The sequence below is a fragment of the Rhodamnia argentea genome, chromosome 2 (assembly GCF_020921035.1).
Source record: "Rhodamnia argentea isolate NSW1041297 chromosome 2, ASM2092103v1, whole genome shotgun sequence".
Taxonomy (NCBI): domain Eukaryota; kingdom Viridiplantae; phylum Streptophyta; class Magnoliopsida; order Myrtales; family Myrtaceae; genus Rhodamnia; species Rhodamnia argentea.
The window spans coordinates 34103334-34124954 of NC_063151.1; the positions used below are offsets into that span (position 1 = coordinate 34103334).

Here is a 21621-nt window from a genome sequence, read left to right on the forward strand (position 1 = left end):
CGTCGGTGCCGGTCTAGGACGGCCAGCGTTCACAATTCACATCGGTGATTTTCAGCATAATTAAAATGTTTAGTACTGAATTGAAAAAAAGCAGGATAGATTTAGGCATTTCCAGACAATTTTCTCCTGATTTTCATTGCGAAAGAAATCCAGACATCGTGGCGACAGATCGGTGTGGCAATGGGCCTCTTTGTCTGCACCGTGGCTCGTTAGACGGGGGGCCGGATGGAATTCCAAGTAACCATCACTTGATTCTCAACATCCCCATACGATTACGTGTTTGGTCAATGGCAAGAAAAGCGTGGTGGGTTGCTTTATCTCCCCGTGCATTTCGTGGCCCTGGATTAGTTGGTTCTGCTTTGCTAAGTGATCGCCGTGTCCATTGTCGATGAACAATTGCTCCTTTTCCGGTTCTTCTTCTTCTTCTTCTTCTTTTCATTTTGTAAGATATTCGATACAATTTCCTTTCTCAAAGAAAAACTAAGAAAGTAAACAAATTTGAGGCCGCTACTTTAAATTGCAATAGAATGATTGAGTGCAATTTTGCCTCTCTCTGTCCTTTTTTTTTTTATAATGAAAATTAGGTGGATTTAGTCATATATGGGATAAAATATATCTAATAGATATTCGGGGTGTCCGTTTGTCAAGACCCCTCGATCTACATTAACAGGTGGATAGGTATGTTCGACTTAGCGAGGAATGGAATCGCAACTAATAGATCCCTCTCTTATGTGGTAGGAGTAATAAAAATCACATTTTTTAGGTAAGTAAATCTCAGAATATGTGAATTGCCCAACTAATCTCATGGATCATGATTCATTCGTTTTCAATTAGTGGTGTGAAGAATCGAACCTTCGTCAAGCGCTAAATTCAAACACATATGGTAGCTCTCCTTCGCCAATAGACATGCGGCCCCGCTGGTAAAAGGGATTGGGGGGTGGGGAAGCTAGTATCATATGCTCGGGATTCGACTCCCGCGCTTCGCAAAGAGGCAGAGCAAAAGTCAGAGAGAAGAGAGTTAGAGATATGACAGATCCAAAAAGAAAAAATGGTAGCTCTCCTAAAAAAAAAAAACAAAAAGTTGAAAAGGAGGATAACTATGGGCACTTTTGGACCTACGAGATTGGCCCGACAATTTCATTGAAGGATCATAGCCCCCCAGCACATCTCTTACAGGCTCGGATGAGTTGTCATAAGTTTAGGCCCAAATGGCCCGGAGGAAACCTTCACGCAGGGTTGAGCTTTCAATGTTGAATCCCTTACTTTCCGGGCCTCACTAGAGGTTCTCTTTTAGGCTCAAACTAGGCCTAGACCCAATGCTCAATTTGACCGATGGCGGTTTTGTTTCTCGAATAATAAAAAAAAATAAAAAAAAAAATCGAAAGCTACTTTCCTAAAAGTTTGCATTCGTATTGCCTGCGAAAATGAGTCAAATCGGAAGAAAGTTTCATCGTCAACGGAAATATTTAGGGGTCGGTCGTAATTGGTAATGAAAATACTTTCTCAATCTAATACAATGACACGAGGCCCATTGCCTTATCTATGTCAATCTCTAGACTCCGTGCGAAGAGGATTCATTGCACAACTCTCTCTCTCTCTCTCTCTCTCTCTCTCTCTCTCTCTCTCTCTCTCTCTCTCTCATCGAAGTTGTTTGAATGGTGCGGTTGTTTTCGGTGACGAAGAAGTCTACTCTAGATATGTTGATGCAAGTTCATGAAACTATCACACCAATCTCATGAACCAGGTAAGAATGTAGCCCAAAATCTTGACTCGTCGATAGTCGTTTAAGCAAGATATTGTGCAAACCGAAGTTTCGTATCGCACATCTAATTTTTTTTGTCCCCTCCACCACAATGTTAAGGCCTTGAATTTATTAGAATATAATTGTATGGGTTTATTAATTGTTCTTGTAATTAATAATTGATCTAATAAAGAAAGATAAAAGATTTCCTAACTCTAGTTGGATATGGGGCTACATTGTATGAGCTGAGATAAATCTTATCTATAATAAGGGGATATGTTACAATTTCTATAAATAGAACTCAAGTTCCTCCTCTAAACCCTAATGTTTACATAACCTCACATAAAGAGTCGTCGGAAGTGATACATGAGAGGCTGTCTCATTAATAACAGAGGTCATAGAGGAGAAGCTCTTGAGCATCGGATCATTGCAATGCCACATCAAGAACGGATCTGAAACAAGATGCGTCAATTCTTCTATTTTATGAATTTATGATTCGTATATCTAAACGTGATTATCTTGGGTCGCTGCATAAAGTAATTAATCTCAGCTTACATGTGGTATTAGGCCTATGTGTATTAGATCTCGAATCACGTTTTCGGTATATTTTTTGAAATTTTATTTTTGGCAAAAGCGAAAGAAATTATATAATCAGAAAGAGCTCATTAAGACGAGCAAAACCGTATAAAGATCATCGCCGGAGGAGGTTGGACGCGCCGCCACATGTGGCCACGCGTTGTCGCCCATCGGGCGCTTTACCCCCACACGCTTGACTCGACCCCGCACGTGCAGGGCCGACGTCAGATTAGTACGGGTGAATTGGACTCGACCCAGTGTCCCAACCAAACCCGTGACCGACCCAATCAATTGACCGTTAATTCGGGCTTCCTAGTCGAACCGGTCGTTGGTCGGTCAGACCGAGTTAAGCCGGACCTAGTTCGTTGATTCGATCAAGGGAGCTATTGGACCCGGATGGGCGCGAGAGGGTTCGTGGGAAGTCCATTTGAGGTGTTTCAGGTACCGGCGTGTTCGTATGATTATGCTCTACCATGTGATATATTTATTTTACATATTTGATACTTTTATGGAATAAAAATACCTATGAAACCCCAAATGTGTGTATTTTTTTTGGTATTTTTGGTGTATTTTTATGTATTTCTCCATGATTTCATGAAATACAAGTGCAAGCTCACATGTAAGTACCACATACAGATATGTGAAACATAATTTATCAATTACATGTATATGGTTTAACGGGTATTGTTGAGTGTATCAATATAAATTAGCACGGCGTGTAATTTTGTGGATAATTGCCCATAATTTCTGAAATTACATGTATATGGTAAATGTGAAACATTAAGTTTATATCCTAATTTCAAAAAAATTCAATTGGGTTATGACTATCAAAGTGGCACGCTTTATTGGGTTTAATAAATAACAGTTTATAAAGTATTGGAATGTCTTCTGTTTTAATGCGTAGTTATACTCTCAAAAGAGGTAATTGCGTATTGTAGCATGGAATATTGCTTGTACGGCATATGGTTGAAAATTGAATAGTCCAAGTGCTTTCATACACCCGAATGTGGTGATTAACGAAGTTAAAATAGATTCTCATGGCTGCTGTAACGTAGAGAGTATACAATTGCAAATCATGTTTTCTGCCCAAAGATGATTATATGATCATGTATGTGACTCTCAAAATAAATTTTCACATTATGCAAATTATAAACATTTATTATTTTTCAGTCACATTTTTTGTTAACTGTAACTCTATAGCTATTGATATTCTTATTGGTTCTAATTTTAAGAAGTTGAGAGAATTTTCTATTGGGTATGGAACTAGCAGATATTCAAGTTGCTCTTAATGAGGATAGACCGATAGCTCTCACCGAGGCTAGTACGGATGCCTAGAAATCACAATTTTCTACTTGGGAAAAGAGCAATAGAATATACTTACTGTCAATGAAGCGATCCATACGGGAATATCTTAGAAGTAATTTTATCATTGATATCACCGCTAGGCAGATGATGGAGGCCTTGGTGGTAAGAAATCATGACTCTCCTAATGCTGAAGTTGTGAGACATATGTCGGGGTTACTCAGTTTGAAATACGATGGTTCTACTAGTGTTAAAGATCATGTCCTAAGGATGGTAGATCCGTAATCAAAGCTCAAGGCGATTGATGCTAATATCCCCGATACTTGTATTGTGCATCTTGCACTCAACTCTCTTCCACCTAAATTTGGTATTATCCAAACACAGTATAATACCGTTGATCATACATGAACAAATAATGACTTGATTGCAAGGGTGGTGTCGGAGGAGATGAAGCTAAAGAAAGTAAAGCGTATATTGCTATGTATGTTGCTTCTAATTCTGGTGTTAAGTAAAGTAATGTGCACAAAAATTGTGCTCATAAGGAAACTCATTCATCGATTGGCCCGTTTGACAACTTGGGTCCAAAGAAATCGACCTTTAAAAAGGACGGCAATTATGGCAAGGATAATCTCTATTTCTTTCGTAATAAGGGAGGACACGTAAAGAAAGATTGCGTTAAATATAAAAATTAGTTGTCTAAGTGCGAGCCTAAAGGTAATGATTCTTTGGCATTGGTTTGGGAATCAAATCTATCAGAAGTTCCATTTTATTCATGGTGGCTAGATAGTGGTGCAACTAATCATGTTGCGTTTACCATACAATGATTCATAAACTGGAGGAAGCTAAATAAGGAAGAATCAAAACTCACCGTAAAAAATAACAATAAAGCCGACATCGAGTTCGTGGGAGATGTCATTTTAATTCTAGATTTTAGTTTTAATTTGATGTTAAGGAATGCATTTTATGTACCTTCTTTTAGATGAAATTTAATTTCCATATCAAGTTTGAACATGTATGGTTACTCTTTTGAGATTTCAAACAATGCAATTTCTATTTCTTTTAATTAAAATAAAGTTAGACATTGTACTGTGTCTAATGGATTGTACAGATTATGTTTACCTCCCAACGAAATATACGTCACTTATACAACTGAAAAAGTTATTTCCAAAAGACCTCAACCTAAGGAATAGTCTTACGTATTATGGCATAACTGTCGGGACCCAACCCTCGGAAGGAAGGAGGTCGATACGTTGGGCTAATGGATTCCTAGTTCGACCCTCTTTTGGAAGTGGCGACGAGACTTTTTTTAGAGAATTTTATTTGGCTGATCATCGATCGGGTTTGACCTTAGTGGGGTCGAGTGACATGTGCAACATGTGCATGCAAAAAGAAATCGCCACCGGCCATTTTGGGAATGTTGGCCGGATACCTCATCAAATGATTAAGAGAAATCATTCGATTTTATGAAACCATAGATTTTGGGTTCGGAGATTTGGTTACATTAGTATTTCTATCAACGCCCTTTCGGTACATAATGTCGAGTGATTATCTTAACTAAGATTTCATGCAGACACAACTTTCGAGTGAGGCAAGTCTAAATCTAAGTTTCATGTAGGTCGGAAAAACTAATCCTATCAATCACAATCAATAAAGTAAGTGCGCAATCAAGAATGCAGATAAAACACATCGAGATAAGTCATGGCATCCCTAATAAAGCCCTAAAGCCTTAGAGAAAGTGTGGTTAAAGATTAGCACAATTTTGGGACAATTTGTCCAAAAGGCAAAACCATCATTTTCAGGGGTTCTAAAGTCAAAACTATGAAAATAACGTCAATCGCCATTCCCTATTGTTTTGGGATTTTCTGAAATTTTTCTGAATTTTTTTATTTTTGATTTATTTAACTCTTGAAAGTGATTAGGACCCGGCCAGCAGACCCGGCCCGCGAGATAGGCGCACGATCCAGGCCTTAAGGGCCCAAGTCTGTCTTTGTATTTTCTAATGGCTCTTAAAGAGGCCCAAATTGGAAGCCCAAAGTGATCAGATTTTAGACGAAGCCCACACACCAGCCCAAGAACAAACCAGATCTGATTCACAAAACAATCTCACGCACACCCCATCGGATCATCCACGTTTTTTTTTCCCTCTTTTTCTTTTTTAAGTTTTCTTCTTTCTTTTAATTATTTTTATTATTGTTCTTTATTTTCTTTTCGCTTTCCTTTTCCATTTTATTTCCCGCCTGGATCAACTTCTTCGTGGGTCTTCTTACGAACCCCTACTGCAAATACTCCAACGACGCCGCAAGCCACCGACTCCGACCACCGAAACTGACGAAACACTGCCGGTGATCGCCTCGTACCCCCGAGAACTCTTCAACTCCAACGCCTACTGACAGAGGCACTCAACGGCCACCATCCTCAACCCTCGTCGACCGTCCTCACCGCCTACGTCCGCCTCCCATCTCACCACCAAAAACCGACATGGACCATCATCGGCTACCGCCGGCACCGACGCCCGACGCCGACGTCGAAGCTGACCAGGCCCGACCCGAAAGCCTTGAACGAACTCGCACGAGCCTCCACGGAGCTCTTCATTTCTGCTCCTCTTTTTGTTTTTTTTTTTTTGTTTTTTTTTCAGCCGAGAGATCCTCGGATGAACCTCAACGACCCGGCGAACTCAAAGGGACCGCACTCTCACCCTCACGCGACCAAACGAACATGGACTCAGAACCAAGGAAAACTAAACGGGCGCCACTCCGGCGTAGTATGGCGCAGGATCATATAACGACACAGAACAAAAGGAAAGAGAGAAGAACGCACAAGTTCCGCACCATAGCGAGGGAATACAAGTCACAAATTTATCAAAGGAACTCAGCACTGCACGGGGGCTGTGGGGGCACAAGGCCTTGTGCGGCAGTATGACTGCCGCAAAGGGTTTCCTTTTTTTTTTTTTTAACTTCTTTTTCTTTTTTTTAACCATTTTTTTGTTATTCAAAATAGGTCTAAAAAATATAGGAAATGGAAATGGAGTTAGGTTTGGTAATCACGAATTATATCAAAATCTACATCGAAGGCTAACATCACAATCTCGTAATGCTCTGCCCCGTGAAGGTTGGCACCGGAGGCAAGATTTCAATTGAGCTTGAAATCTCGGGCAGCGTAAGGTAATGGAGAACGACCGCGTCGAATGGAATTCAATGGCGAATGTGCGGCATTAAGATTGCCAAGCGGGGTGTCAAATCTGTAAATTAAAAAAAAAAAAACTTATTTTGGTAAAAAAAATTTGTCTGTGTGTCTGCGCGCGTGTGAGAACTTCCTCTCAACCTCTCGGTCTCTCTGGGTAAAAAGACGCTCAGGAGGCCATCACCATTTTTGGAGTTCTCCCTGTTTTCCTCTCGCTGGAGCCACCCCATCAAGAGCAGACCTCACCTTTTCTCTGCTCTCAAAATCGAGAGCCCTCTTGTGCGTTCCTTTGCTCTTTTCAATGAAGCCTCTCACGGTCTCTGCTCAAAAACCTCTACATGACTCACCTCCCCTCTCTGTGTTCTCTCCCGGAACTGCTCTCTTTCTTTTTCTCTTTCATCGCCGAGGGCCCCCCGGCCTCAGTCCCTCTTTTTCGTTTTATTTTTGAAAGAACCCCCCTCGAAGCTCCGATTTTTCTACGTCCGTTGCCTAGAAGATCGGCAGGAGCAGGCAAGATCTTCTAACGTAGCGCCTCGGGAGGAAGGGGAGCAGGTTGGACTTAGCTTGCTTGGTGATCCTCTTCCTTTTGGGTTTTTGTGCACGCGGGAAAGAGGGGAAGCAGTGTGCCGTTTTTGGCTTCTGCTTCGTCTGCTTCTGCCTCTGTTCAGCGTGGGAAGCTGTGAGTTGACTGGGTTGACCGGGTCGGGTTTGACCCGCCCGATCCGGCTTAAAAACGTCCCTATTCGATGCCAATTTGGCCCGTTTCTCGAGAATTTCGTTCGACCAGAACGTAATCACAGTTATCTAGACCAAATGTCATAACTAGCAAAAGGTGAAAAGTCTAAAAAGGACTCAATTTGTGGTTTTTGCTCGAGCGGGGTCCCAAATGCAAAATTTTCGAAAATGAGGTTCCTGATCAAATTTTTGAGATTTAAAACGACCAAAATGCAATTAGGATTAAAAGAAGACTAACAAATTTTTCTTATATATTTTTCTAGTAATTTCTAGGTATTTTCTAATATGAAAAATATTGAAAAATGCAGAAAATACTAAAAAAAAATTGTTTAAAAATGGTTCCTCGGGCTTGGCCAAGGGTTCCGGAATTGATTTTTGATTTTTTTTTATTGATTTTTTAGTATTTTTAATTAATTTTACAAAATAAAAGATAAAAAAACAGGTGTCAACAATAAGCGTCTTGGTCACAACTCTAAAGAAAGAGTGGAAAGACCGATAAAGACAAGACATTCTACCAACTCTTAAAAGTGACCCGAACACATACATAGACTGCTGTAGAAGTAAGATGACTAAAATAAAAAAGAAAATTGCAGTCCATGGTTATCATTCGTTAGAGATCATCCATACAAATATAAGTGAGCCCTATACAATAGCGTCGTGTGAAAATTTTATTTCATCACATTTATAGATGATTATTCCCAATATGGTTATCTGTACTTAATTAAGGAAAAATCTGCATCTCTTGATAAGTTCGGGATTTTTCGGACTGAAGTCGAGAAATAGTTGGGAAAATCACAAAAGTTATTAGATCCGATTGTGGCGGTGAGTATTATGATCGACATGGCGATGCTGGACGACTTAGAGGGCCATTTGCTAAGTACTTAGAGGATTCTGGGATTGTGACTCGGTTTACTATGCTTGATAGTCCTGAACGTAATGATGTAACCGAAAGGCGTAATCGTACCCTTATGGATATGGTGAAGAGCATGATTAGCGGAACTAATTTACTTGATTTTTTGTGGGTTAAGGCTTTGAAAACGGCGATTTATATTATGAATCGTGCTTCTACAAAATCTGTGCCGCTTACTCCTTTTGAGTTGTGGACTTGATGGAAACCTAAATTAAATTATTTGAAGATTTGGGGATGCGTTGTAGAAGTAAAATTTTATAATCCAACTTTGAGAAAGTTGGACTCCAAAATCACTCGGTGATATTTTGTGTCTTATACAAATTATTTAAAGGGATATCGGTTTTATAATCTCAATGGAGGAACAAGAATTGTGGAATCACAGGCAGCGAAGTTTCTAGAGCTTGATGTGGCCAAAAAAGGTGATTGCTCGCAGACTAATGAAGATAACGATACGATGAGTACTTCTATGTCGTTTTCTATACTTATAGAGACAATCGTGGGAGTTCCTACTCCACAAACCGAACTTGTTGAGGTTTAGGAATCATTCTTTGAAGCAGTTCATGATGAAGTTCCTCAAGCCTCTCGGGAACAGAATGAGGTTGAAGATGCTCCTCTAAGAATATCCGTTAGGCAGGGACGATCAGCTATACCACTAGACTATATAGTCCATCTAGGAATGCGGGAGTACTATATCGGTTGTGTTATTGATCCAAGAACTTATACAGAAGTTGTTTCTTGTCCTTAGTCTAATTTTATGGCTAGATGCGATGAAAAATGAGATGTTGTCTATGAAGCATAATGATGTTTGGGAGCTTGTTGAATTACTTGAATGTTATAAACCTGTCTGTTGTAAGTGGGTGTTTAAGGACAAAAGAGACTCCACATGAAAGATTGAAAAATTTAAAACTAGACTGGCAGCTAAGGGATTCACTCAGAAATAAGGAGTAGACTACAAGACAACCTTTTCTCCAGTCTCTTTGAAAGACTCTTTTAGAGTAATCATGGCTTTAGTAGCTCATTTTGACATAGAGTTTCACCATATGGATGTTAAAACTGTTTTTTTGAATAGAGACCTTGATGAACAGGTTTTTATGGCATAACTTGAAGGTTACGTGGCGGATGATACGGGTAATCTAGTTTGTAGATTGAAAAAGTCTATCTATAGTTTGAAACAAGCTTCTAGACAGTGGTACTTAAAGTTTCATAGTGTTGTTACTTCTTTTGGGTTTATTGAGAACAAGTTAGATCGGTGTATGTGCTGCAAGATCGGTGGGGGGAAATTTATTTTTCTTGTTCTTTATGTTGATGACCTCTTGCTTGCTAGCAGCGATATTGAATTACTGCATGAGATAAAGAGAATGTTGTCACGTAACTTTGATGTGAAGGATCTTGGTGAGACGTCTTTTGTCTTTAGGATTGAGATTCATAGGGATCATTCTCGTCGCATATTGGGCTTATCTTCGAGGGCACATATTGATCATATTTTTTAGAGATTCAATATGCAACAATGCAAACTAGGAATTGTTTCTGTTTGCAAAGGTGATAAATTGAATCTTTCACAATATCCTCATTCAAATGTTGAGAGAGTACAGATGAAGCATATACCTTATGCTAGTGCACTTGGTAGTATCATGTATACATAAGTTTGTACTAGGCCGGACATTATCTTTGCAATAGGACTTCTAGGCAAATCTCAGTCAAATCTAGGACACGATCATTGGATTGTTGCCAATAAGGTTTTGAGGTACTTAAAAAGGACTAGAGACTTCATGCTGATTTATAGATATGTTCAAAACATACAGCTAGTAGCGTATTCTGATTCGGACTATGCTGGTTGTCAAGATGACAAGAAGTCAACAACATGGTACATCTTTATGTTAGTAAGTGGTGCAGTATCATGAAAAAGTAAGAAATAGAAAACAGTATAATCCTCTACCATGCAAACGGAGTTTATAGCATACTTTTTAGCTACTACTCGGGCTATTTGGCTCGGGAATCTCATTAGAGAGTTGACCGTATTTAATTTTATTGATAGATCTATACGGTTGTATTGTGACAGGAACTCTGCATTGTTGTTCATTAACAACAACGGATGTCTTAAGGGATCTAAGCATGTGGAGGTCAAGTTTTTGACTATAATGGATTCCATACATAATGGTGACGTTGCAATAGAGCATATTTCTACGGATGTTGTGATTGTTGATCCACCGACTAAATGCCTATGCCCTTGTGTATTTAAACGACATATCATTAACATGGGATTAGAAGCATCGTGGAATGCTATTGTTTAGTAGAAGCTCTTTAGTTTTTGCTCTAATAAAGTTTACATTTGTATTAAGTTACTTTTAGTAACAGTTTTGATATGTATTGACTATTTTACATTCAATGAAGTGTTTATGGATGTGTTATTAAATACATATTTGTTGAAAATCTCAAGGTATTATGTAAACCTTAAGTAATGACTGGAGCATTTATTTTTGGCCATATGCATATGTCTTGTTATACATAAAGTATAGTTAACTATAAAGATAAGATATATGTGGGTTCGTTGGAACCATAAGGATATTCTCTAGTGGCACATCAAGTTTCGTGACACTTAAAGTAAGAGAATTGTGAATGACAAGGAGGATAGCATATAGTGTTTCTCTATTATTTGAGGTGTTATCTGTTTGCCATACTACCATATCAAATCAATATCAGTAAAGTTAAGAGCATTTGTAACCATGGATGGCTCTGTGTCTTTTGATGCGGTTCTTGCCATGATTCAATGTTTAAGACTTTATGGGATAGGATTGACTATTATGATTATCTCTAGACCAATATAAAGATACGCATACACAATACAATTTCAATTAATATAGCAAAGTGGGAGACTGTTAGAACATAATCGCGTGGGCTTTATTAATTATTATTGTAATTAATAATTGGTTTAACAAAGAAAGATAAAAGATTTGCTAATTCTAATTGGATATGGGGTTGGATAGTATGGGCTGAGATAAGTCTTATCTATAACGACGAGATATGTTACAATCTCTATAAATAGAGCTTAAGTCCATTTTCTAAATCTTAATGTTCACATAAACTCACATAAAAAGTCGTTAGAACCGATACGTGATGGGCCTTCTCATTGAAGCCGGTGATAAAAAGGGTCATAGAGGAGAAGCTCTTGAGTATCGGATCGTTGTAATTCCGCATTAAGAATGATAGATCCGAAATAAGATGCGTCAATTTTTTTATTGTATGAATCTGTGATTTGCGTATCTAAACGTGATTATCTTAGATCGCTGCATAAAATAATTAATTGCAGCTTAGAGAATTTTCTTCTCACATGTCGAGGGTCAAACACTGATGCATGACTTAAGTATCGCCCGATGTGCACATATTTCAGACGGGTGCGGTCCATATAAGATGTCAAAGCAAGGGGCCACTGATCATCGGACGCGATAGCATGTTATCGTGTCGGTCTTTGGCGGGGCCATGGAGAGGTCGGATGCATGCGGTCCGAAATCATCAAAAAGACACGTAGCCCACGTGGCAAGTATGTCAAACCGTCCGAGATTAACCAACGGTCTTGGATGGTGGCATGCGACAACCCCCGTTCTCGGACAGAAGCCCGCGAACAAGTGGAAGTGGCCACCGATATCCCGATCAAGTTCTCGTGCGAATCCGAGCGAAAGATCCCGCAGTTTCTGCTATATAAACCGACGCCTTTCCATGCTGGAACGCCAACGATTTGCAGAGATATTTCCAGAGGAGAGCTTCGTACTGCAAATCAGCACCGCGCACGTTCGAGGAGGCGGGAGAGATAGAGAAATGGTGGTCAAGGTGTATGGCTCGACCAGAGCGGCTTGCCCGCAGAGGGTGATGGCGTGCCTCTTGGAGAAGGAGGTGGAGTTCGAACTCGTGCACGTCGATCTCGATGCTGGGGAGCAAAAGAAGCCCGAGTTCCTCCAACGACAGGTACATTGGCTAGTAGCTCCCGTCTGCGAGTAAAACACGGCGTCTTTTGGAGATTCTTACGTATGTTTTGGCTGACATGTGCAAGCATTTGTACTTTTTTCATCAGCCGTTTGGTCAAGTTCCGGCCGTGGAGGACGGCGATTTCAGGCTTTTCGGTAAGATCGTGTGTCAACAGCTTGTGCTTCCATACTTCTCGAGCTGCAATGAGTATAGACAGTAATTATTTCATATCCGCTGTCATGCAGAGTCAAGGGCGATAATAAGGTACTATGCAACCAAGTACGCCAACCGGGGGGCCAACCTGCTGGGCACGACGCCGGAGGAGCGGGCCGTGGTGGACCAGTGGCTCGAGGTGGAGGCACACAACTTCAATGACCTGGCCTTCAACCTCGTGTTCCATCTGGTGATATCGCCGCGCCTGGGCCTGCGCAGCGACCTGGCGTTGGTCCACAGCTGTGAGCAGAAGCTGGAGATGGTGATGGACGCGTACGAGCAGAGGCTGTCCAAAAGCAGTTACTTGGCCGGCGACTTCTTCTCGCTGGCAGACCTCAGCCACTTGCCGGCGATCCGGTGCCTCACGGAGGACGCCGGGCTCGGCCACTTGGTCAAAGAGAGGAAGTGCGTGAACGCTTGGTGGGAGGACATATCGAGCCGGCCCTCGTGGAAGAAGCTGTTGACCCTTCTCTGATTGCTTTGGGAAAAAGCTCTCTCGTGGACTTCATTTGGGAACTTTCTAAGCCATTTGCATTTTAGATGCTTTAAATAATTAAGGGCGTGTGAAAACTTCGTGATTACGAAATATAGTTTCTCAGAAATCCTTCTTTAGGAAAATATATTTACTTGTCAGGATGAAAATTTTATTTATCCAACTTTAAGCATGTGTATTTTCTCTAATCGTAAATAATTTTTCGGTGACCCATTAGCGGCAAACTGGAATACATATTTAAATGAGTGGATCAAATTTGACACTCAGTAAAAGTCTCCCGCATTGTCTAATTTATCGATTTTACAAACCGATCTTAATTTATTTGATATTGTCTAATCCCACATCGAGCAATTTTGCACGTTGTCGGTAAAATCTGATCAACTTTCCTTTCTCTAACCAAAAGAAAATAGACGAATTATTTTCTAGAATAAAACGGTAACAAACAAATGTTGGCGCGTTCCATGCGGACTACAAAATTGACATACATCTCATGTGGTCGACCACATAGATAACAAACTAATGCTCCATTTGTTTCGTGAAAAATTACTTATAAAAAATATTTTTAGGATTTTTCGGCGTTCAGTTCACGAAAAATAAATTTATCAAGAAAAATATTTTTCACCAATGAAAAAAATACCTTAAAAAGTAGGGAAATTGATAAAATGATTTCTTGTCTCTTTCTTTCACCCAGACCAAGCACGTGCTCCTCCGTGCACTCCTTTTAAGTATTTTTTTTTATTTTCTTTTTAAAATTGAATTCTTGATTATTTTTATTTTTTCTTCATTTTATATATTTTTTCTTTTTCCTTCGATAGGTTGAAGGCCAATGGCTGGCCATAGACGAGCAACGAGCTCGCCGATTTGGCCGATAGGGCAAGGCTTGAACTTGTTGACCTCGGGCGAGGTCAACCTCGCCGGATCTGGGAAGCTTGAGCCTCGCCGACCTTGGGCAGGCTTGTCGCTCGCTTGTGGCCGGTCGAAGAAGAAGGAAAAAGAAAAGAATAAAATAAAATAAAATTGATAAAAAATAAAAAATTTTGATTTAAAAAAAGACAAATTAAATATAGAAAATAATTAAATGAAGTGCACGAATTAAATCAAATCATATTTTCTATACCAAACGGCAAAAAATGCTTTTCTTAAGTTTATTATCGGGTTTCAGCCGAGCACCGAAAAATATTATCATTTTACTAAAAAATGATTTTCTAGAAAATATTTTCCAGAACCATCACATTTTCCGCAAAATGAACGGAGCCTTTGCGAGAAATGAGTGATTTGATAAATATTTTCATAAAAAAATGAGCATTTATATTGCTTGAAATAATTAATCGATTAAAGATATTTTCATTATCAATAACAGTTTGTGTCCAAACGTTTGAGTAAATGACGAAAATACTTTTCTTTTATTCATTTCAATTATCGATATAAGCGATTATTTTTTTGAAAATATTTTTTCAGGCCATTCATTCTACTCTAAACCAATGGAGCCAATACAACTAGCTATCTTGCACCAAAGCAGAACAAGAGGATAAGATCATAAAAACCTTTTGCTAAGAGTTTCTGGAATGACATGCCAATTACGAAAGTTTGGTACCCCAAATCTGGAAACCGGATTCCCCGTTGCTCAACTAGTAGAGAAGGCAGCATTGCACCATTGCCCGGACAAAGATCTTTAGAATTCATCATGATTCGTGCCTCCTCCGTGCCATCCGAAAGTTTGAAACTTTTTTTCTTTCGCTGGAGAGACCTTGGTTGGTTGGGACTTGGAAGGCCTCTTTAAATTTTTGGTTGTTGATGGCTTGAGAAGGGGCAGTCAGGCCTTCTAGTAGAAGATGTGGCATTTAGGTTTGCCGCCGGCGTGGACATTTTTACATTTGATCAAATGAGTCAATCCGGTCAGTTTTTACAGAAAATCGCTCACGTAAATAACAGATATCCTTGCCAGCGTAGACATTTTTAATAGTATTTTAGTAGTTTTTTTTATACTTTTCGATTTTTTTTCTTTTTTTGGGACCGAGGCCTGGCAAAGGTCATTGGTCACATGCGAGGGTCGGGACACCCTTGTTGGATAGGGGCGGGGGAGTTGTGGCCCTTGCACGATCCGAGCGTCACGACCTCGCCCAAACCTGGCAAGGTAGGGCCCGGCAAGGGCCGCCATGCCCTCGCCCAATGTCGGCAAGGTTGTTGGCCCTCGGCCAACAAAAAATGTGAAGGAAAAAAAAAGAAAAAAACCAAAAAATTATAAAAACTCACAATTTTATTAAAATATTATTTAAACATGTCCACGTCATGGACTTAATATGCAAAATATGAAAATATTTAAAATTGAGTTGACACAAGTGTATTAATTCTATAAATTTTTGGTAATTATCCTAGTATTCCAACGTAAGGATTCTCTATAAACGAATGACAATCCTTCGATGGTGACTTGATAAAAAAAAAAAAAAAGGAGATGTCTAAAAAAGCCTACGATTCTACTTCTTCTGTTTAGAAAATACATGTTTGCTTCGACGCAGTTGCTTTTGTTGTTTGTTTACGGTTTGACCGTTTTAAATTTAGACAAAGCAGATATAATTTAAGTGTTTAAAATCATGTGCAGTTGTCCAGGTCAATATCTTGATATTCTAAACCACCGTCTAGACTTTTGTTTTAAATAAAAGTCAAAACTGTTTGTTTTCTTCAATTTGTAGGGATTTAGAAAAGTAAAAGCAGGGAAGTCTCTAAATGAAGCAGTTCCCCTCTGGACGTTATTATAAGGTCTAACACCGGCTGTTGAACTTCGGCTTAAAGCTATACTTACTATAATTACTTCGCACCACTCGCTGCACGATGATTGGAGGTTGGCAAGTCAATCGCGGCTGCTCCCACCAAGATGTTAGCGGTCACGAAGTCTTTTCACACGAGGTATGCCGCAATTATACAATGCGGCACGAGTTGTTTAGAGATTCACTCACAACGCGAATCGAATTCGTGATCTCGTGAAAGATAAGTGACTCATTTATCATTAGACTAACCACCTTAAAATTTTGACCCACCGAATATATCTTCTTTTTTTTTTCCATTTCTACTCATGCACTCTTATGATATTAACACACGCTAGTTTGTCTTCGCTTCCAATACAAATGTTTTTTTTTTTTCCTTAGAATTGTAGCTTGCTCGGAAACACTTTTGACACATAAACATTTGGAGGATAATGATAGATTGAGATATTAGGTTGATTTATCGAGTGGATTTCATATATTACGATTCGATAGATAGCGGAAATTTTCTAAGTACAATAATGTTTCGTGCAACTGATTATTTACGGCTTTTGGATACAATGATAAAAATGAAATTGAAGATATCGTATTGCACTATAAATTGTATGACGACTTCGCAATCGCCGTGCCCGGCGAAAAGTCGTGCCGCTACGCCGTACGATAAAAAATAGCACGCCAATCACGTTCTTCGACGTCATTCAATGAACCAAATTAGAGTACCAAAATTACTCCTTGATTAGAGGAGATGACGTCCGGGCCGGAGCGACGAGAGATTTCGTCAAAGCAATGGGCAGAGAAGCTAGTTTCTTGGCCTTGCTCACGGAGGCCTTCCTTGTGAAGTTGTCGTAGTCGTTGGCTTCGATCTCGTCCAGGATCTGGCGGTACATCAACAAGGATGCCCACACCTGCATTACCAAACGGGGAGACGGTAACATCACCAGAACAGAACCGTCCGCACGAAATGAAAGAAAATCACTGCGCAGGGACACGCGACCAGCCCCCATTTGGTCTTTATTTCGATGAATGACAAGGTTTAGATGGCTGACCGGCCATCTACTGGCTGCGTTCAGCTCGGTCACTCCTCTCTCGGCCTCATCGTAGAACATCCTCGCCCTCCGGATCTGACCTTTCATGAAGAACCTCCATTTATCCGTGACCTTCCCCGCGAATATGTCGTCGTCTGAAAGCCCCGCCTGGGCCAGCTCGTCTTGCGGCAGATAAATCCTTCCTCTTCTTGCACTGGGACATTAAAGGACATATGCTTAGGACTGACAATTGTTATTGCCTCTGGTAAAAAACCTAGTTCTAGTTCACAGCAAGAGGTCCTTGAAAACTTGAGCAAAACTTGCGATAAGGAAAGCATATGAAGTATGGTGGCTCTGAACCTACTCTTCGCCGACGTCCCTGAGAATGTTGGTCAGCTGATTAGCTGTTCCCAAGGCCAATGCAGCATTATAGACGCTCTCCGTCGTTGCCCGGGAGTCAGGTGCGATTCCGCAGACTTGAACGACCATGAAACCCGCGGTACCCGCAACATAATAGCAATAGAGATATAGCTCGTCAAAGTTCTCGTATCGCGACTTCCTGAGGTCCATCCTCATCCCTTCAATCATGTCTTTAAACGGCTGCAACAACAAAAGCAAAATTGCACTGAGCCCTACAATAATGCTGAAAAATGCAATCTAAGGATGCCACATGAGCACTTTTTGAGTATTATTGTAGCAACTATAAGCATTGTCCATCGCAATGACTTGGTTGTTCCTTTGGACAAATGCTCAAGATTCAACTGAAATTAGGACTCAGTCGCATTCGGTGAACAAGGTTTCAGGACTTCCTGTGCAAATTTCCGTTCTAGAGACACCCCGATGCGAAGCAAGTTATGATGCTTCATGAAATGCTTAGACATGATTCATCAAACAAAAGATCTCTTGAGGGACATCCGAGACCTGAATGTCGACCGGGAACTTGGCTACGGTGTCCGATAAAGCAGCATCAAACACATCAAATGGACGCCCTTCAAAGAGTTCTTCCAACCTCGATTCCCACCTATCTAGAGCGTGAGGCGTCAGCAGAGAAGCGTTAGGCCCGTCTACCAGTTCATCCGTCCTCCTGCCCCAAACTGGAATTGACAGTATTTAAGAACGAGGACTGCATCGTGTAGGGCCAAATCAAGAATGCTTTGACCATCCACTATTCGCATCGGATGTATATACTCTAAAGGAGAAGTCAACATCAATGGAAGACGACAGCATACTAGTTACATACACAAATACCAAACTTCGAACTGCCAGATATAAACAAAGGAAAAAGAAGATCACAAAATGAAGAAGAAACAGCCATGACAGGGATGACTACACCCCACAAGCTAAGAAAATCGCTCTGAAATAGGCCAAACCAGTAAAATCCTGCAAAGCTCTGGAGATTTTCAAGAGAGTACTTAAAGAAATGAGGCCACGACATCGAACCCACCGCTTATTGCCCACATAGCTCTTCGCTGTTCCGGAGTCATGAGCAATGTCCCTGCAAACCCCAAATAAGCAGAGAAGAAGTTCACCAGATCATACCGACTCGAAACCAAAAAAATTCCTCGAAGAAACACAGAGAAAAATCTGTAACATTAGGAAAGGAAATAAACAACGAGTATGGAGAAAGCAGATAAAGAAGGATGGTTGGCTAACCCAAGTAAAAAGTCTTGGCATATTCAGCGCAGACTTCGCCGCATCTGTCATAAGCATCGTCCAATAAGCTCAAAGTCCCGGGAAGAACAATATCGGGTCTGACCTCCGGATTGGCCTTTGACCTCAGTCGCTCGCTCATCAGAGCCGCCTGCTTCAGCACCATCCTGTTCACCCTCTGCTCCGAGGACGCCGCCGCTGTGGCTTCTCCGTCCGCCGCCAAGCTCACAATTGAGCTTGAGGCCGAGCTCATGCTGCTTATCGAGCACCAACTTAGTTTCTGGCTTCTACCCTTCTTTGTCCTCCGGCTGAACGCTTGCCGCCTCTCTGCAAGCAGGAATCTTGACGAATGCCAGTAGCGAAACAAACGGTCAAAGCCGGGGCTTCTGGGGATAGTCTCCAGGTTGAGGGTGGTCGCAACCCATGATAATGTCATGGGCATGTTGCCAAACTCGAATATGTTCACTTTCACTTCACCGCGCTCTGCGAGTGGAGGATCGAGAACAACGTAAACTTTTGAGCTGACCAAGTACGAGAATGAAGCTCTGGAGCAGCAAAAATCCAAAGCTCCGTCAAGAGAACTCAGCTATCTAAAATAAGAAGGGCCAAGAGAGGGAAAATTTCAAAAAAATTCCCAAAATGGGGCATTTTTTCAAGGAAGCCGCTAGTCTGACAATTTAACAGTACTGTCATTATTTTTTACCCTACGATTTTCGAATTAATGAGTGTTTTATGCAAAACATGCGATAATGATGTGTGAATCTATGATCATAAATAACTGACAATCTTGTAAGACTGTCGGCAAAGTATTTTCTTTTTTCCAAAGTTGCCAAGGTTTGTCTCAAAGTAAACGAAATAGGTAATTTCATCTCTATTGACCTACCAATCTCACCACCGGCACAAGTGGTTTCACCGGACGGCGACCACATACATGTCACTTGCTGTATTTCGTGCTACAGACGGGCATTTTTGTCCCAGAATGTCTGGCCAAATAGGATCGCAGCAACATCATCAAGCAAAGACAAACGTGTATGAGTTGCTCTATGTTCAAGACTAAAGAGCGTCGATGCAAGTCCATTACTTGAAAGCTCATGTTAGCATCTTGCGTGTCCCAAAACCGATTTAAGATCAGGCTTTTGACATGTACAGATGATCCTGACCAAGTGGTTTCGCACGTTGTTGGACAGGTGGGATTAACCTTTCTTTCTCTTTCCAAAAAAGTGATTCGAGAGAGGGGAGTCAAAATGGACAAATTGTTGTCTCGACTGAAATAGTAACAAAAGAAAGTTTGTGCGTTCCATGTGGATTATATTAGAATCGACAACATTTGTCACGTCCATAATCTAATCAATACAACTAATTATCTTAAAATCATGGTACTTATCATTTCTTAATCACTCTCACCCAGTCACCCAAGATATTTTTCTGAATAACCTTTGGCTCAAGGAAAGGGAGTTGATAGATGACTCATCGATTACAAAAATTTGAAACTCGGGAAATCTGGAAACTGCCTCTCTGATGCTCAATTAGTTGAAAAGGCTTTACCCAAAAAAGGGATTGTATCATTGCACGGACAAAGAAAGCATCGTGATTCATGCCTCCAGGGCCCTAATTCTCCGATGTTCGACTTTTCTATTTGTGTGCTTATAATGAGATAGCGACGATAACGAGACATATCCAATGCATTCTTTTTCGAAAATGATGAGATATGCATGAACTTGGTAGTTGGGACTTGGAAGGTCTCTTTGGACACGGTGGCTGATGGCTTGAGAAGTGGCAGTTGGGCTTTTCTTCGTTGACAATTGACAATTACAGAGGTGGTAGTTGGGATTCCCTCAGCTCATGGTGCTCGAAGATCAAGACAAATCTTAAGGGAGGAGAACTCCGGTGTTTCTAAGGAGTCTTGAGCAACGAATCTCAATATTTCGATGTCAGAAGGGAAAAAAAGAAGAAGAGTGAATCACGTCCGTTAGATCGCAAAAAATTTAGGTTCTTGTGTGTTACGACATACCATACAACGAGTTACGACCGGCCAACATTTAAGGATGTGTCTCCCAATGAGCTATAAAATTGACAGAAAATAAATGTGAGTTGTTGGCCATTTTTTTTTAATATATCTCGTGTTTGAGTCCGTGAATAAAACCTAATTCAAAATGAATTTGTAAGGAAATCTGGTCGCCTAAAGGAAAATTCGATTTGGAGTTGATATTCGAACCGGAATACTAAAGCAAAAACCCTAGCTTTCTCACTTGAAGTAGGGAGTCAAATTATTTAGTCGATCAAGATAAAGGAAAACAAGGAAAGTCCAAGACATGGGGTTGACCGATTTCCAGCGGTACGTGATTTCCTTTCTCTTTTCACGTTAGGGATGAGGATGATTTCTGCGTGAAATTGAGAGCTGGAGAAACGAATATATGGGAGCCGATCTAATTTCGGGTTCTAGGATATCATGGTAGGTTTCAAATTCCAAAAATTGATAAATCGCTCATATAGGAAGGTTCCAGATTCATTTTTCTATATCCTCGCGCATTCCTGCGAGATTTTATGGCGTCTAATAATGAGTGTGTGATCTAGAATCATTAGTCCGAGCTTCTACTTTCGGTGATATTCATGATTGAGACTTTTACTTTGTTAATATTTCATATTTTGTGCGTGTCTAAATATGAATTGTAGCCTAATAAATATTGGTCATTAGAGTTGATGATTCATTGCGATCGTTCGATTAATAATACATATGGAACCCGAATAGATCTTGAAACATATGGCAAGGTAGGCTTTAGGTTCCAAATATTGAAGATCCGATTTTGACGAGTACGTTCTGGGTAGCACCGATCTTACCTCTATTAAAATTGGCCTTTGAACGTCTTTCTTGGCTATATACAATTATTCTTGGTCTTTGGTTCTCGTGCGATCGTTGAAGCGCGGTCCGAGTCTTGATAGTAGGTTTTGATCCTGGAATTACACTAAGAATTCAAAAAGATTGGTCAATTCATTTGTGACATAAAGAGATTATTTTTTGAGTAATTGCGAGCTAAACCTTGTGTGAGTTGTTGGGTGTAATTGAGGATTGAAAAATA

At 40.4% G+C, this 21621-nt stretch overlaps 2 protein-coding genes across 2 annotated transcripts; one reads left to right on the plus strand and one right to left on the minus strand.

Annotated features, from left to right (window-relative positions):
• Nucleotides 1-12157: 12157 nt before the first annotated feature.
• Nucleotides 12158-13239, plus strand: LOC115734752 (glutathione S-transferase F12). The gene is made up of 3 exons (XM_030665654.2): nucleotides 12158-12404; nucleotides 12511-12559; nucleotides 12650-13239. The coding sequence occupies exons 1-3, from the start codon at nucleotides 12159-12161 to the stop codon at nucleotides 13090-13092; spliced, it is 738 nt and encodes a 245-aa protein (XP_030521514.2). The 5' UTR covers nucleotide 12158; the 3' UTR covers nucleotides 13093-13239.
• Nucleotides 13240-16439: 3200 nt separating this feature from the next.
• LOC125313722 (phytoene synthase 2, chloroplastic-like) lies at nucleotides 16440-19068 on the minus strand. Its single transcript, XM_048273615.1, has 6 exons — nucleotides 18548-19068; nucleotides 18339-18389; nucleotides 17816-17988; nucleotides 17259-17494; nucleotides 16916-17108; nucleotides 16440-16774 (listed from the first exon to the last, which is right to left on the minus strand). The coding sequence occupies exons 1-6, from the start codon at nucleotides 18984-18986 to the stop codon at nucleotides 16595-16597; spliced, it is 1272 nt and encodes a 423-aa protein (XP_048129572.1). The 5' UTR covers nucleotides 18987-19068; the 3' UTR covers nucleotides 16440-16594.
• Nucleotides 19069-21621: the final 2553 nt, after the last annotated feature.